This window comes from Engystomops pustulosus, chromosome 7 (genome assembly GCF_040894005.1).
Source record: "Engystomops pustulosus chromosome 7, aEngPut4.maternal, whole genome shotgun sequence".
NCBI classification, from domain to species: Eukaryota; Metazoa; Chordata; class Amphibia; order Anura; family Leptodactylidae; genus Engystomops; species Engystomops pustulosus.
This window is the reverse complement of record NC_092417.1, coordinates 15,762,225-15,779,239: the sequence shown is the minus strand read 5'-3', so window position 1 is coordinate 15,779,239 and position 17,015 is coordinate 15,762,225. Positions and strand designations below refer to the sequence as shown.

Genomic DNA, 17,015 nt, shown 5'->3' with positions numbered 1-17,015 from the left:
TGAGCTCCCCATGTGAGACAGTATCCCTGGTCTGGTGTATCTCAGCTCACCATGTGAGACACTATCCCTGATCTGGTGTATCTCAGCTCACCATGTGAGGCAGTATCCCTGATCTGGTGTATCTCAGCTCCCCATGTGAGACAATATCCCTGATCTGATGTATCTCAGCTCCCCATGTGAGGCAGTATCCCTGATCTGGTGTATCTCAGCTCACCATGTGAGACAGTATCCCTGATCTGGTGTATCTCAGCTCACCATGTGAGACAGTATCCCTGATCTGGTGTATCTCAGCTCACCATGTGAGACAGTATCCCTGATCTGGTGTATCTGAGCTCCCCATGTGAGACAGTATCCCTGATCTGGTGTATCTCAGCTCACCATGTGAGACAGTATCCCTGATCTGGTGTATCTCAGCTCACCATGTGAGACAGTATCCCTGATCTGGTGTATCTCAGCTTACCATGTGAGGCAGTATCTCTGATCTGCTGTATCTCAGCTCCCCATGTGAGACAGTATCCCTGATCTGGTGTATCTCAGCTCAGCATGTGAGACAGTATCCCTGATCTGGTGTATCTGAGCTCCCCATGTGAGACAGTATCCCTGGTCTGGTGTATCTCAGCTCACCATGTGAGACACTATCCCTGATCTGGTGTATCTCCGCTCACCATGTGAGGCAGTATCCCTGATCTGGTGTATCTCAGCTCACCATATGAGACAGTATCCCTGATCTGGTGTATCTCAGCTCACCATGTGAGACAGTATCCCTGGTCTGGTGTATCTCAGCTCACCATGTGAGACAGTATCCCTGATCTGGTGTATCTCAGCTCACCATGTGAGACAGTATCCCTGATCTGGTGTATCTCAGCTCACCATGTGAGACAGTATCCCTGATCTGGTGTATCTCAGCTCACCATGTGAGACACTATCCCTGATCTGGTGTATCTCAGCTCATCATGTGAGACAGTATCCCTGATCTGGTGTATCTCAGCTCACCATGTGAGACAGTATCCCTGATCTGGTGTATCTCAGCTCACCATGTGAGACAGTATCCCTGATCTGGTGTATCTCCGCTCACCATGTGAGGCAGTATCCCTGATCTGGTGTATCTCAGCTCACCATGTGAGACAGTATCCCTGATCTGGTGTATCTGAGCTCCCCATGTGAGACAGTATCCCTGATCTGGTGTATCTCAGCTCACCAGCTTCCCATATCATTAATGATAGGAGTTATCCGCTGTCTGTCCTGAGGTAGATACATCTATATCATGAAGGGTTTAATGATTCCTCAGATCCGTCACTATCTACCATGAAGAGGTTGTGGTTCTGAAGGAGAGTGGATCACAGGTGACAAAGCGAGACGTCCTGTCTGTCCACAATGTGGCAGCGTGGTCCCGAGATAAGATTTTGTCCCATTATCGTATCACCTGTGCAACACCCCTGCCAAAGCATAGGCAGGCTGGTAGTTGCGAATAGCGCCCTTTCCAGGTTAGGAGCTGCCGGAGGGAGTCATGAACGCTCTAGTAACTTTCTAGTGCTGGGTCATTATGTAATTGCAGCTGTAACCTCTGCCTGAACAGGCAATAGTTGAATGGGTGTAAGATGTTATCCAAGTATGTGGCTGCATTGTAAACTGGAGTATGATTGGAGAGGAGCTACCACCTGACCAGGGGGAGTATAAAACCCCTGGGCAATGGGAGCACAGGCCTCTTTACCATGAGATTATTGAGCACATGCTCTTTAGGGTCTGTCAGCAGTCCATAGCACATGGTCTGAGTAAAGAGGGAGAGTCCGTGTGGAGCACACCTTCAGTACTGCCACAGAACCCAATCCCAGAACCAGTCAGGAGACTCTAACCCAGAGCTGCAGCTTTCACAGTTTGGACAGAGCTCCATCTCCATTATCCCAGCATCTACTACCAGGCTGGTGCTTTTATTCCTGAGGACCACTCTCCACGACCACTCCAGTACCAGAACCAGATCTGCTGTTGACCGTTCTGGCCCGTTGCCAGTTGTTCAATAAAGAACCATGAGCTGATCTGCACAACATTGCCTCTGTCTGATCCCTGGATACAGCTGTTACAACCACAGGCTCCCCATCCATCACCCAGACACGCAGGGGTTGTCCCAGGGAGATTCAGTACAACAGCCTCTCCCTCCAAATTTCTTGCACACACCACCTGCTGGAGAGCTGCCAGGCTGTAGGACAGCCCTCCGGTCCCCATACCAAGCACCGTGACACTAGTGTGCCCTAGGCCGCAACCGCCAGCCACTCCAGTATTCTGGGCCCCGGCTGCCTCCAGGCCCCTAGAAAAGGCTAGGCCCCAGTGGGGGATGTTGCACCTGTAATACATTGTCAGACTTGGGATGGGACAGATGTGTGGAAGCTCAAAATCTAAGTTTGGGACAGGAATATGAAGGAGGAGGCGCAGAGTGACAGTACAAAAAGTTTAAGGGGTTGGCCACTTTACCTCATGTTCTGTGTAATATGTGTGTAAGTGTGTGGGGGAGGGGCAGGAAATGCGGTAATTACCAATATACAGACAGTCCCTGGGTTACATACAAGATAAGGTCCGGAGGTTTGTTCTTAAGTTGAATTTGTATGTAAGTCGAAACTGTATATTTTTTGCTGTAATGGGACCAAGAATTATCAATAAAGCTTCATTACAGACACCTTACAGCTGATCATTGCAGCCTGGGACTATAGTAACATCCAGAGAGCTTCACCAGAGGTCACAGTGGGCAGAGGGGTCCGTCTGTAACTAGGGGTTGTCTGTAAGTCAGGTGTCCTTAAGTAGGGGACTGCCTGTACATATAGTAAGTTCAGCTCCGCTTTCATGATGTATAAGGTGATGCCACGTGTCTAGAGATGAGTGGATTTGATGTTCGGGTTCCCCTGGCCAATCATGGCTGTTTGGGGGCGTCAACTTGCAGGATTGGCTGTTCAGCCACCAATCCGGAAATGCATCCGAGTTCCGTAGCCAAACCCTGATCTGGAATGTCAGGCATATCTGAGATTCCTGACCATAAAATGGCCGCAGATGGAGGGTCATGTGATTTCTATATGTCTATGACTAATCACCCTGCCAGGACCTTGATCTTATATTAGCTTATGAATACTATCATAAGGTCCTGGTAGGGCGATTGTTTATGGACAGTTAGAGATCACATGACCTGCAGCCATTTTATGGTCAGGAATGTCCGGCTGATGAGGTAACAGACAGGAGGCTTCACTTTACATATCAAGAAAGCAGAGCAGAACTATTACTAGATGTGTATTGGTAAATTACCTCATATCCTGACCCACACACCTATACACATATTACAAAAACTTGAGGAAAAGTGGCCAATGCCTTTAATATTATCTTTAAGGGAGAAATAAAGTTGTGTTAGGGTCTCCATTATATCACAGCAAGCACCTTGTGCAGACAGCAGACCCTCTATCCGCTGTGTGTCGGGGGGACTCGGCTTTGTGCAGGTGTTTGATGGGATGTTTTCATTGCTGGTGCGAGGCGTCCAGTAGTTACTGGGAACACTGGTCTCCTTTCTAGTCTCGGCGAGTGGGATACAGCTGGACAGAGGTGTCTAGATCCTCCAGCCACATGCTGACATTTCTCCCCACCCCGGGGCCTGTGTTATGGAGGGAGCAGACAGTCCAAGCATTGACAAGATGTCCCCGGCCTGGGACAAAGACACATTGTCCTCTCGTCTATTGTCATCGTTCCATAGGGGAAGTGACCGACAGGCACACAAAATGTTTACTGACCACACAACAGAAGGACGACTGGAGAAGACACTCTGGACTTCTGCGGGACGGGAGTGTGGAGGAAGATGGTGGGGAGGAACGCCGTAGGAGCCTCATAATAAGGTGAGAAGACACAGTACGCCCAGTATCGCATATGATAAGCTCAGCCGATGGTATCACCCATAATTCATAGTCAACGGGTTAAAATGTCATTGTGGAAAATCGGCGTCACATCTCATCTCATCATCTTTCTGTCTCTGGACTGACTGACTCATTTCTTATCCCTCACTAGACGCAGATCAAGTCTTCTCCTCAAGGATGGAGGGATCGTACATACTTCTGCTACTACTCTTTGGCTATGCTTCCTTCCAGGAACACAACGTCTATCGGAGCACCAACCGGAACCAAGGTCTTGTGATTCATTGGTTAAAGGGGGATTCTTACCTGAGGCAGGTAGAACAGGAGGCAACCCAGATGGGTGTCTCTTAGCTGGGGACAACATCAATTCCTTCAATTGAATAACCACACAATACTTTGGGGCTGGATGGGGAGACCCAGGAGGTCAGTGGTTTAATCCGGTGAGAGATACCTTCCAGAGGTGAATGTAGAGAGGATCTCATAGTAAAGGGGCTGTGTTTTGGTGCTGGGTAACACTACCACTCACAAATCACCTGGGATGAAGGACCTGGTGCCTAGTAGCTATGATTATCTTTTCACAAACCTGTAAATTGTGGTGGTTCCTTGGCCCCACCAGAAAATTTTTCTCCAAGGCCTCAAGAAATAGACCATACCATCTTTCAAATCAAGTTTTCTGATGTATCCAGTATTAGGTACAGCTTGGACCAACTGGAGGATCTGCAGGTACTCTGGTGGTCCAGTCTGACACTGGCCCAAAACCATTACTCTAGTGGGCTAAAGGAAATTTCGAGTGAAATGCTGAATTTCATGTCTTTTTTCCAACAGATTACACCACAGCTACCCATTATCTGCTGAATCCTATCCACAACGTGGTCCAGAGCATCCGAGGAGCCAATGTCACCCTCCCCTGTATCATGAGACGTCGGCCGAGAAGCTACAAGGTCAAATGGAGTAAGGTCAATCCTGAAGATCCTCTGGAAAACCTCATTGTCATCTCCAATGGGAAATACCACAAAAATTACGACCAGTTGAGGGGTCGGGTGAGGTTGAGGAGAAGCCATAGACTGGACGCTTCTCTCATAATCACTAATGTGAGCTTAGAGGATGAAGGAAGATACAAGTGTGAACTGGTCAACGGCCTGGACGACCAGAGCTTGACTCTATCACTACAGTTAGAAGGTAAAGTAGTAATAGTCTACTAGTAAGCCAGTAATTAAATTACAATTGGGTTTTTAGGGGTTTGGGTGGAAGTACCTTTTAAGTTCATATATAGCATATAACTTGAGAAGTTATTGATAGACCATCTGTTAGATCGTTAGATCGTAAAGGATTTCTAAGGACTAAATATCTACTTTTTTTTAGGGGTGGTTTTCCCATACCAGTCCAAAAAGGGGCGATATCGCTATAATTACGTTGAGGCCCATCAAGCTTGTGAGGAACAGGATGGAAGACTGGCCACCTACTCTGAACTCTATCAAGGTGGGGGGGGGGGGGGGGAGTGTCACCCTGTCTTCTGTGATGGAATAGAGTATAGAGGAAGACGTACCAGTTGACTTGTACTTGTGTTCTTCACAGCCTGGACCGATGGCCTAGACTGGTGCAACGCAGGATGGCTCCTTGATGGAAGTGTCCATTATCCAGTCATTGTCACACGGGAGCCATGTGGTGGGAATCTACCTCCGGGGATACGAAGTTATGGTCCCAAAGATAAACTGAAAGATAGATTTGATGCCTTTTGCTTCACTTCGGCACTTAAAGGTACAGATGGAGTCACTACCATATGACATGAGTGGGTCCATTGACATTCCACCGCCAAACGTGGTAATTCTCACACATTTTGAGCCATAGGTACTGAAACTCTTCCGTAACTGCGATTGGATTTTCTTTATGGAAAACACGAGCACTGACCATCTATTAGAGGTTTAGATAACCCTGCCATCTGTCTCCTCACCCTTTATATTTTGTAGGTAACGTCTACTTTGTCCATGGTCCGATGACCTTCCGAGAAGCTTCCACCGCCTGTTGGGCTCGTAAAGCAGAGATAGCCAAGGTTGGGCATCTTTACGCAGCTTGGAGGTTTTATGGGCTGGATCACTGTGATGGAGGCTGGCTATCGGACGGCAGTGTACGTTTCCCTATCACAGACCCCCGGGAGCGTTGCGGAGGACTTCCAGACCCTGGAGTGAGGAGTTTTGGGTTTCCAAATGAGGAGGACAGATTGTATGGGGTGTACTGTTACGCCAATACTTAGACCCTGAGGTCTTCTACTTCAGACATGGATAGAGTGTAGCCAAGATGGTGGATAGAAACGCCCTGGGTCATCAAGATTTTGTTGACCATAGCCTAAGCTGTTATCAGATGAGATTTATTAATAGTAGTCTGTAAAATGTATATTATAGGGTCAACTTAAAGGACAGTTCAGAATTGTACATGTGACATTACAATGATCTTGACTTTATACTAGTTATACTCTTGTAAATGTCTTCTGTAAACACTACATATCTCACAATACATTGCAGCCTGCACTGCTTTTTGCAGAAATTAGGCCATGGGGGCTTATGGGCGCTAAGTATGGTAAGTATGTGGCTACAATGTCTACTTGGGGAATATGTCTGCACTGTATATAAACTTATGTGGTGACTATGTATACTAGGAGCATGTGTCTGCACTGTATACAGACTTATGTGATGACCATATATACTGGCGGCATATGTCTGCACTGTATAAAGACGTATGTGGTGACCATGTATACTGGGGGCATGTACTGCACTGTATATATACTTATGTTGCGAACATTTATACTGGGGGCATGTACTGCACTGTATATAGACTTATGTGGTGACCATGTATACTGATTGCATGTGTCTGCACTGTATATAGAGGTATGTGGAGACCGTGTGCACTGGGGGTATGTGTCTGAGCCTTACGTAGTCACCATGTATACTGGTGGCATGTGTCTACACTGTATATAGAGTTATGTAGTGACCATGTATACTGGGGTCATATGTCTGCACTGTATATAGACTTATGTGGTGACCATGTATACTGGGGTCATATGTCTGCACTGTATATAGACTTATGTGGTGACCATGTATACTGATGGCATGTGTCTGCACTGTATATAGAGGTATGTGGAGACCGTGTGCACTGGGGGTATGTGTCTGAGCCTTATGTACTCACCATGTATACTGGTGGCATGTGTCTACACTGTATATAGAGTTATGTAGTGACCATGTATACTGGGGTCATATGTCTGCACTGTATATAGACTTATGTGGTGATTGTGTATACTGCGAGCATGTGTCTGCACTGTATATAGACTTATGTGGTGAGCATGTATACTGGGGGCATGTGTCTGATCAGTATATAGACTTATGTAGTGACTGTGTAGTGACCTTATATACTGAAGGCATATGTCTGCACTGTATATAGACTTATGTGATGACCATGTATACTGGAGGCATGTATCTGCACTGTATATAGACATATGTTGTGACCATGTATACTGGGTGCATATGTCTTCACTGTATATAGACTTATGTGGTAACCATGTATAATTGTGGCAAGTGTCTGCACTGTATATAGAGGTATGTGGTGACCATGTATACTTGGGATATGTGTCTGAAACTTGTGTAGTAACCATGTATGCTGGGGGCATGTACTGTACTGTATATAGACTTTTGTGGTGACCATGTATACTGGGGCTATTTTTCTGCACTGTATATAGACTTAGGTGGTGACTGTTTATACTAAGGGGCATGTACTGCACTGTATACAGATTTTTGTAGTGACCATGTATATTAGGGGCATATGTCTGCACTCTATATAGACCAATGTGGTAGCCATCTATATTGGTGGCATGTGTCTACACTGTATATATACTTATGTGGTGACCATATATACTGGGGTCATGTACTGCACTGTATATAGACTTATGTGGTGACCATGTATACTGGGGTTATCTACTGCACTGTATATAGACTTGTGATGAACATACATACTGGAGGCATGTGTCTGCACTGTATATAGACTTATGTAGTGACTATGTATACTGGTGGCATGTACTGCACTCTATATATACTTAAGTGGTGACCATGTATACTGTGGCATGTGTCTGCACTCTATATATACTTATGTGGTGACCATATATACTGGTGGAATGTGTCTGCACTGTATATAGAGGTATGTGGTGACCATATATACTGGTGGCATGTGTCTGCACTGTATGTAGAGGTATGTGGTGACCATATATACTGGTGGCATGTGTCTGCACTGTATGTAGAGGTATGTGGTGACCATATATACTGGTGGCATGTGTCTGCACTGTATGTAGAGGTATGTGGTGACCATATATACTGGTGGCATGTGTCTGCACTGTATGTAGAGGTATGTGGTGACCATATATACTGGTGGCATGTGTCTGCACTGTATGTAGAGGTATGTGGTGACCATATATACTGGTGGCATGTGTCTGCACTGTATGTAGAGGTATGTGGTGACCATATATACTGGTGGCATGTGTCTGCACTGTATGTAGAGGTATGTGGTGACCATATATACTGGTGGCATGTGTCTGCACTGTATGTAGAGGTATGTGGTGACCATATATACTGGTGGCATGTGTCTGCACTGTATGTAGAGGTATGTGGTGACCATATATACTGGTGGCATGTGTCTGCACTGTATGTAGAGGTATGTGGTGACCATATATACTGGTGGCATGTGTCTGCACTGTATGTAGAGGTATGTGGTGACCATATATACTGGTGGCATGTGTCTGCACTGTATGTAGAGGTATGTGGTGACCATATATACTGGTGGCATGTGTCTGCACTGTATGTAGAGGTATGTGGTGACCATATATACTGGTGGCATGTGTCTGCACTGTATGTAGAGGTATGTGGTGACCATATATACTGGTGGCATGTGTCTGCACTGTATGTAGAGGTATGTGGTGACCATATATACTGGTGGCATGTGTCTGCACTGTATGTAGAGGTATGTGGTGACCATATATACTGGTGGCATGTGTCTGCACTGTATGTAGAGGTATGTGGTGACCATATATACTGGTGGCATGTGTCTGCACTGTATGTAGAGGTATGTGGTGACCATATATACTGGTGGCATGTGTCTGCACTGTATGTAGAGGTATGTGGTGACCATATATACTGGTGGCATGTGTCTGCACTGTATGTAGAGGTATGTGGTGACCATATATACTGGTGGCATGTGTCTGCACTGTATGTAGAGGTATGTGGTGACCATATATACTGGTGGCATGTGTCTGCACTGTATGTAGAGGTATGTGGTGACCATATATACTGGTGGCATGTGTCTGCACTGTATGTAGAGGTATGTGGTGACCATATATACTGGTGGCATGTGTCTGCACTGTATGTAGAGGTATGTGGTGACCATATATACTGGTGGCATGTGTCTGCACTGTATGTAGAGGTATGTGGTGACCATATATACTGGTGGCATGTGTCTGCACTGTATGTAGAGGTATGTGGTGACCATATATACTGGTGGCATGTGTCTGCACTGTATGTAGAGGTATGTGGTGACCATATATACTGGTGGCATGTGTCTGCACTGTATGTAGAGGTATGTGGTGACCATATATACTGGTGGCATGTGTCTGCACTGTATGTAGAGGTATGTGGTGACCATATATACTTGTGGCATGTGTCTGCACTGTATATAGAGGTATGTGGTGACCATATATACTGGTGGCATGTGTCTGCACTGTATGTAGAGGTATGTGGTGACCATATATACTGGTGGAATGTGTCTGCACTGTATGTAGAGGTATGTGGTGACCATATATACTGGTGGCATGTGTCTGCACTGTATGTAGAGGTGTGTGGTGACCATATATACTGGTGGCATGTGTCTGAACTGTATGTAGAGGTGTGTGGTGACCATATATACTGGTGGCATGTGTCTGCACTGTATGTAGAGGTATGTGGTGACCATATATACTGGTGGCATGTGTCTGCACTGTATGTAGAGGTATGTGGTGACCATATATACTGGTGGCATGTGTCTGCACTGTATGTAGAGGTATGTGGTGACCATATATACTGGTGGCATGTGTCTGCACTGTATGTAGAGGTATGTGGTGACCATATATACTGGTGGCATGTGTCTGCACTGTATGTAGAGGTATGTGGTGACCATATATACTGGTGGCATGTGTCTGCACTGTATATAGTTGTACACATAATGATGAGAGCTGGAGCTGCCCTTTAGCACCATTACCAGGTCATATAATGGAGCCGCAGGGAATCCATAGAAATGTAAGCGATTTCTGCAACATTCTGATTATTGTTCTGTATCATCCACTATTAAAATACTCTGTGCTGCTGGGAATCCTGCTCCTAACTAGACTACACAATGCAGATCTCTCTCTGTATCTCTCTTTGAAAATCCCTTAGTAAGTGCAGTACTTGTGTTAGTACCTCATATTCACCACTAGAGGTCATAATATACAAGATCACAAAAGTATCCGACACATCACATAGTGATAACATCAAAATGTGCAGGTGATTAGTGATTACGGTGCGTAGTCTCCCTGAATCAGGCGTCCCCAGTACTGCTCGGGAAGTGTCACCTTTCACATACAGGGGCTCATTTACTAAGGGTCGCGCTGCTTATTTTCGTGGGAATGTTCGACTTTTTCGGGGTTTGGAGCGGCTTGGACAGGTATGTAACAAGTGTCTGCGCTGGGATTGTGTCGCACACGGATTTTGGCGCAGCTGCGCTGGCTTTCATGGGCCGAGCTGTCGGACGATCCGATTGTTTCGGACTGAGTGCGGGATTTAACATTCAAATTGTCGCAAGATCAGTTTCGTTGAACTTCATCGGACAGGTAAGTAAATCTGCCCCATTGCGTTTCAACAGAAAAGTTAAAAAAAAAAACTCATGACACAGGACTGGACAGAAATGATGGTTCCACCTTTTGAGGCAATGGCTGCAATCACACGACTTCTGTAATAACAAGCCCCAAAGCAAATAGCGAAGGGGCTGAGGACAGTAGGGGGTGGTTTCAAGCCTTCTGGTAGGCTGGTGGGGCTTGCCCCTTTACTCCTCCCGTGTGAGGTCACAGGAGGTGGTGTTTGGGGGCGGGTAAGGACCCGCCCGGTGGTTTTATAAAGTCCGAGAGCACGTGGGGGGGGGCCTCTTTCCTTCTGCCCCCTGGACCGAAGAGGCGAGAAGTCAGAGACCCCTCTGCAAATACTCAGCATGGCTTCCCTAGAAGAACAAGTAATCCAGCAAGCGGCCCTGGATGGTTCAGCCATGCTGGATACCCTCCTGCAGCGCCCTGCTGCGGGGTCGGTTCAAGAAGCGGACGTCCCTGAAGAGGACACCCATCTCCTAGGACCGAATCCTCCTGCAGTGGCTTCCACCCTGGACGGTACAGCCACCACCCCCTGCCCGGCGGCCCGCCACCCTGTCACCACCACCCACCCAGTGCTCCTCACCTCCTCCACGTGTGCAGCGTCTCCAGTGCAGTGCCTGAGGAGCAGCTGGCAGAAGATAGAGGAAGGCCCATCCGGAAGATCAGGCCTCCTGTCAGTTTGAGCCCTGGATCGCCTGCACCAACCAGGTAGCGCGGCCCGGGCCAGAAAAAGATGGCGTCGCCCAGACCACGTGGGACCCATGCTGCAGTCCAGCGCTGCGGCCCGGCCCACCCGGCAGCCTATGCCGCTTACAGCCCTGGGCCTTAATCTAGGCCTGAGGCCTATTCCCCCACATGCAGCCCCAGGCTCAACACTAGGCCTCTGGCCTACCCCCCCATGCAGCCCCAGGCCCCATACAAGGCCTCAGGCCTGCTCCTCACCCAGGCCCTACATCAGGCCTCGGGCCTACTCCCCAGCCAGCCCCGGGCCCTCCCTGTCACATACCCCCCCCCACCAACACAGCCGCCAGCAGCGCTATCACCAGCCTGCGTCCCGGCCCTCTCCTCCCCCCCCCCCACCATGCCCCCCCGGCCCAGCCAACACCACAGCCCTGGATCCCTGGGCAGCTACCCTTCCCTTCTCCTATTCCCCTGAGTCCTCTCTGCATACCCTTGATGCGGTAGAGACCTCTATGCCCACGGTGCACCACAGACACAGGAGCCACAGATCCCCGTCCAACGAGCAGCAACGGCACAGCAGAATGGTCTCCCAGACATCACGGCGGACGTCGCAGACACTACAGCAGCCCATCGTCACCGGGTTCCAGTGGCCGCGAGGCGGCGCACTCACACGCCCGCACCCGCCACCGAGACTTCCCTCACCGCCTGACCAAGCGCTCCAGGCGGACATCAGAGCATCCAACAACTCGCCAGGAATCCGAAAACAGATCCTCAGCTCATCTACAGCCACTGCAGTTCCAGAGGTCATCCCGTCATGGCAGCCAAGGCTCTCAAGCTCCACCTCGCAGTTCTGACATCATCAAGCCACCTCAACGCATCACTTCAGCTTCCAAACATCACCAACCATCTGAACAGGACAAAGCACAGTCTTCTCATCAGGACACGTCAGCTCCACCAGCGAAGACTTCATCCGGTGAGTTCAGTGGCCTCCCCTCGTGGTCGGCCATTACCTCATCACACAAGAACACAGAGGTCATCACGTCCATTAGATCACTACTCACACAAGAACACAGAGGTCATCACATCCATTATCTCATCACACAAGAACACAGAGGTCATCACATCCATTAGATCACTATTCACACAATTACAAGCCAGTCAGGATACACCTGTGGGCTTAGGGAATTTAGCTAACGCAGGACAGGGTAACACATTTAGGGATCGCAGCCCAGGGACTGCCAGTGCCCGGGGCTGAGCAATCCTCCTTCCGGGAGCTGGGTCCGTGCCTTCTGGCAGGACTCGACTGTAACACTGAGCATGCGTAGCACACTGAGCGTTACACAGTGAATACATCTGTATTACACTGTGTAAGGTGTAGAATATCTTGAACAGGCAATAACTTAGAAACATTATTGGACCCGCTTGCTGATCGCCGTAAAAACAAACCCGAAAAACTCAAAAAAAATGTAAATTTTTCATATAATCTCTTCACAAAAATGTTCTAATAAGTGATCAAAAAAAAAAATAAATAAATAATGAGCGCCAAAATGGTATCAATTGAAAAGACAACTCAACATGTAAAAAATAAGCCCTAAACTAGCTCTGTCAGCCAAAAAATATTAAAGTTAGGTCTCAGAAAAGATGGCGATGCAAAAACAGATGAGATTTCCTCTATATTAGTTTTTTCCAGTAAAATTGTAAATATAAATTAAAAAAAAAAAAAAACGATATAAATGAGGTATCAACGTAATCGTAGTGATCTGTACGTTATAGATAAGATAGTATTGTTAGTGTTCGGTGTACGACCCCCTCCAAAAAAAAAAAAAAAAAAAAAAAAAAAAAGAACCAAAATTGACAATTTTCCTTTCACCCATACATTCAAGAGTTAATAAAATCCCATCAATAAGCCCCAATGACCCACTAAAATGAAGCACAGAAGTTATAGCTCAGTTGGTTGAGGCGCTGTGTCATTATTGTTCATGGACACTGCGGGTTCTAGGTTCAAATCCCAGTCAGAATAATTTCTTATTTGTAAAGTGCATCGCATGTCGCAATAAATAAGCCCTTATATGTCCAAATTGCCAAAAAAGAAAAAAAAAAAAAAAAAAAATTGTATAGCCAATAAAAGTGACAATGCATAATCTGCTGTGATTGGCGCAGCTTCCCCTCATGCCCTGGCGTGTGCCCGTACAGCAGTCACCACCACATATGGGGGATCGCTATACGCGGGAGGGATTGGGTATCAAATTTGGTGGAGCGTTTTGGGATTTTATCCACTGAGAATTTGTACATTTTTGAAAGACGCATTAATTTAGCCAAAAATATGTACTTTCATAATTGTATCCGATTTTGTTTTAACCCCCGTAAAACAATTAAAGGGTTAACAAACTTCATAAAAGTTGTTTCACATACACTGAGGGGTGTAGTTTCTATAATGGGGTAATTTATGGGGTTTTCCTTTATTTAGTGATTTGAAACCAGAGCAGGTCCCTCAGGATTTTGCGGTTTTTATGAAAATGTGAAAAATCGCACCTAACGTTCTAAGGCCCATAACATCCTACAAAAAATAAGAGTATGCATAAAAAACCACAGAGACATAAAATAGACATTCGGTGAATGTTAGTTACTAAGTTTGTTTTGCGGTTATGACTATGTATGGAAAAAGTAGAACATTTTAAGTTCGAAAATCGAGAATTTTTTCCAATTTTCACCAAATATCTGATTTTCTCATAATTAAATGCAAAGCATACCACCAAAATTTTTCAACTAACATGAAGTTTAAGGGGTCACGAGAAAACAATTTTAAAATCACTTGGATATGTTAAAGCGTTCCGAAGTTATAACCACTTATAGTGACACAGGGCAGATTTGAAAAACTGGCCCGTGTCAGTAAGGGGGAAAAGTGGCTTCGGCGTTAAGGGGTTAATGTCAGTGAAGGATAATCCTGGGCAGCACAAAAGGCACTTCTCACCCCATCCACTGCATCAGGTCTACCACCAGCCCACCGCAATGTTGGTTAAATGCGGCAGTTTAATTTCGTTCAATCCAGTATTAGCACTGGAGAAGGTCGGGAATGAGGTTTCCCCGGGTAGGATGGCCGGTCCCTTATAGAACCGCCAGGCTTAGGTTTCCCCAGGTAGGATGGGCGGTCCCCTTATAGAACCGCCAGGCTTAGGTTTCCCCAGGTAGGATGGCCTTATAGAACCGCCAGGCTTAGTTCCCAATAGGAGCCCGGAAAGTTCAGATTAATCGACCACCTGTCTTTTCCCAAGGGTTCATCGGTCAATGACGCTATATACGAGGTTGTGGCGGTTACGTACGTCTCCTTTGACATGGCGGGTGTCTTAGTGCAGAGAAAGATGGAAGTGTCCAAAACTCTCCATAACTAGTTGTGAGCTTTTGCGGTTTCGGTCCCTGGTTTTGGGTAAATGCAGTAACTTAAAGTCGGTAAAGGATAATCCTGGGTTGCGTAAAAAGGCACATCTCACCCCGGATAACTAGTCCCTTGAAGGAAGTCTTGTGGGTTTTGCAGGTATGTCTTCGAGCAGTTAATGGGTCAGGCATCCTATTCACAGCTGCTATAAAGAGAGCAAGGAAAGTCCTGATTATCAAAAATACATGGTGTCCCTGGGAGGATAGGCGTATAGGATAACCGCCATCTCTTATTATGCGATGGGGTCCATCTCAATTCCATTGAGGTGAATATTTTCCTTCTCGGCCTGCATGGCCTTGGTCCGTGTGGGGGGTCGCAGCCGGTGGTAGGAGGGAGGAGGCTGCTCCGTGGCGGAAGTTACACAGGCCCTAAGGCGCTGGAAGATGCCCACATGCCGGCTGCAGGGCCGCAGCCGCCATTTCGGGCGAAGTTGGTTCTCAAGATTTTGAAGATGCCAAGCGGGCCTAGCAAGTTGGGAAATGTTTTAATTTATAACGTTATTTAATAATTTATCTTAGTTGTTAATAAACGCTGTGGCCTTCCCACATTGCCCAAACATTTAGTTTCCCGGTCTGTTGATGGGTGGTTAGTCCAGGTACACGGTCAAGTACCAGACGGTTGGGTGGTTAGTCTAGGTACACAGTCAAGTACCAGACGGTTGGGTGGTTAGTCTAGGTACACGGTCAAGTACCAGACGGTTGGGTGGTTAGTCTAGGTACACGGTCAAGTACCAGATGGTTGGGTGGTTAGTCTAGGTACACGGTCAAGTACCAGATGGTTGGGTGGTTAGTCTAGGTACACGGTCAAGTACCAGACGGTTGGATGGTTAGTCTAGGTACACGGTCAAGTACCAGACGGATGGATGATTTATCAAAGTACAAGGTCAAGTACCAAACGGTTGGATGATTTATCAAAGTACAAGGTCAAGTACCAAACGGTTGGATGATTTATCAAAGTACAAGGTCAAGTACCAGACGGTTGGATGATTTATCAAAGTACACGGTCAAGTACCAAACGGTTGGATGGTTTATCAAAGTACAAGGTCAAGTTCCAAACGGTTGGATGGTTTATCAAAGTACAAGGTCAAGTTCCAAACGGTTGGATGGTTTATCAGGGTACAGGAGCAAGTACCAAATTTAAGGTTTGGGTTTGTTAATCCCTGCAGTCTAACAAGCCCCAAAGCAAATAGCGAAGGGGCTGAGGACTGTAGGGGGTGGTTTCAAGCCTTCTGGTAGGCTGGTGGGGCTTGCCCCTTTACTCCTCCCGTGTGAGGTCACAGGAGGTGGTGTTTGGGGGCGGGTAAGGACCCGCCCGGTGGTTTTATAAAGTCCGAGAGCACGTGGGGGGGCCTCTTTCCTTCTGCCCCCTGGACCGAAGAGGCGAGAAGTCTCCCTCCCACCCTGCCCTCAGAATTATTTCTTTTCAGCTCTTCTTTCCTTGGTTCTGGCTGTTTCCTTCTGTTTTACTACAGTTGTCACAGCGAAGGCGGAAGTTACACAGGCCCTAAGGCGCTGGAAGATGCCCACATGCCGGCTGCAGGGCCGCAGCCGCCATTTCGGGCGGAGTTGGTTCTCAAGATTTTGAAGATGCCAAGCGGGCCTAGCAAGTTGGGAAATGTTTTAATTTATAACGTTATTTAATAATTTATCTTAGTTGTTAATAAACGCTGTGGCCTTCCCACATTACCCAAACATTTAGTTTCCCGGTCTGTTGATGGGTGGTTAGTCCAGGTACACGGTCAAGTACCAGACGGTTGGGTGGTTAGTCTAGGTACACAGTCAAGTACCAGACGGTTGGGTGGTTAGTCTAGGTACACAGTCAAGTACCAGACGGTTGGGTGGTTAGTCTAGGTACACGGTCAAGTACCAGACGGTTGGGTGGTTAGTCTAGGTACACGGTCAAGTACCAGACGGTTGGATGGTTAGTCTAGGTACACGGTCAAGTACCAGACGGATGGATGATTTATCAAAGTACAAGGTCAAGTACCAAACGGTTGGATGATTTATCAAAGTACAAGGTCAAGTACCAGACGGTTGGATGATTTATCAAAGTACACGGTCAAGTACCAAACGGTTGGATGGTTTATCAAAGTACAAGGTCAAGTTCCAAATGGTTG

At 46.9% G+C, this 17,015-nt stretch overlaps 1 protein-coding gene across 1 annotated transcript; it reads left to right on the top strand.

Moving 5' to 3' along the window:
• The first annotated feature begins 3,434 nt into the window (after window positions 1-3,434).
• Window positions 3,435-6,336, top strand: HAPLN2 (hyaluronan and proteoglycan link protein 2). The gene is made up of 6 exons (XM_072114912.1): window positions 3,435-3,863; window positions 4,033-4,149; window positions 4,704-5,057; window positions 5,241-5,357; window positions 5,454-5,636; window positions 5,846-6,336. The coding sequence occupies exons 2-6, from the start codon at window positions 4,059-4,061 to the stop codon at window positions 6,127-6,129; spliced, it is 1,029 nt and encodes a 342-aa protein (XP_071971013.1). The 5' UTR covers window positions 3,435-3,863; window positions 4,033-4,058; the 3' UTR covers window positions 6,130-6,336.
• The last annotated feature ends 10,679 nt before the right edge of the window (window positions 6,337-17,015 follow it).

Bases quoted from the DNA above. Each gene is read 5' to 3' on its own strand.
- HAPLN2 (XM_072114912.1), top strand. From the start codon at position 4,059: ATGGAGGGATCGTACATACTTCTGCTACTACTCTTTGGCTATGCTTCC. The intron at 4,150-4,703 runs GTCTTGTGATTC...TTTTTCCAACAG, and splicing joins GAGCACCAACCGGAACCAAG to ATTACACCACAGCTACCCAT. The intron at 5,058-5,240 runs GTAAAGTAGTAA...ACTTTTTTTTAG, and splicing joins TCTATCACTACAGTTAGAAG to GGGTGGTTTTCCCATACCAG.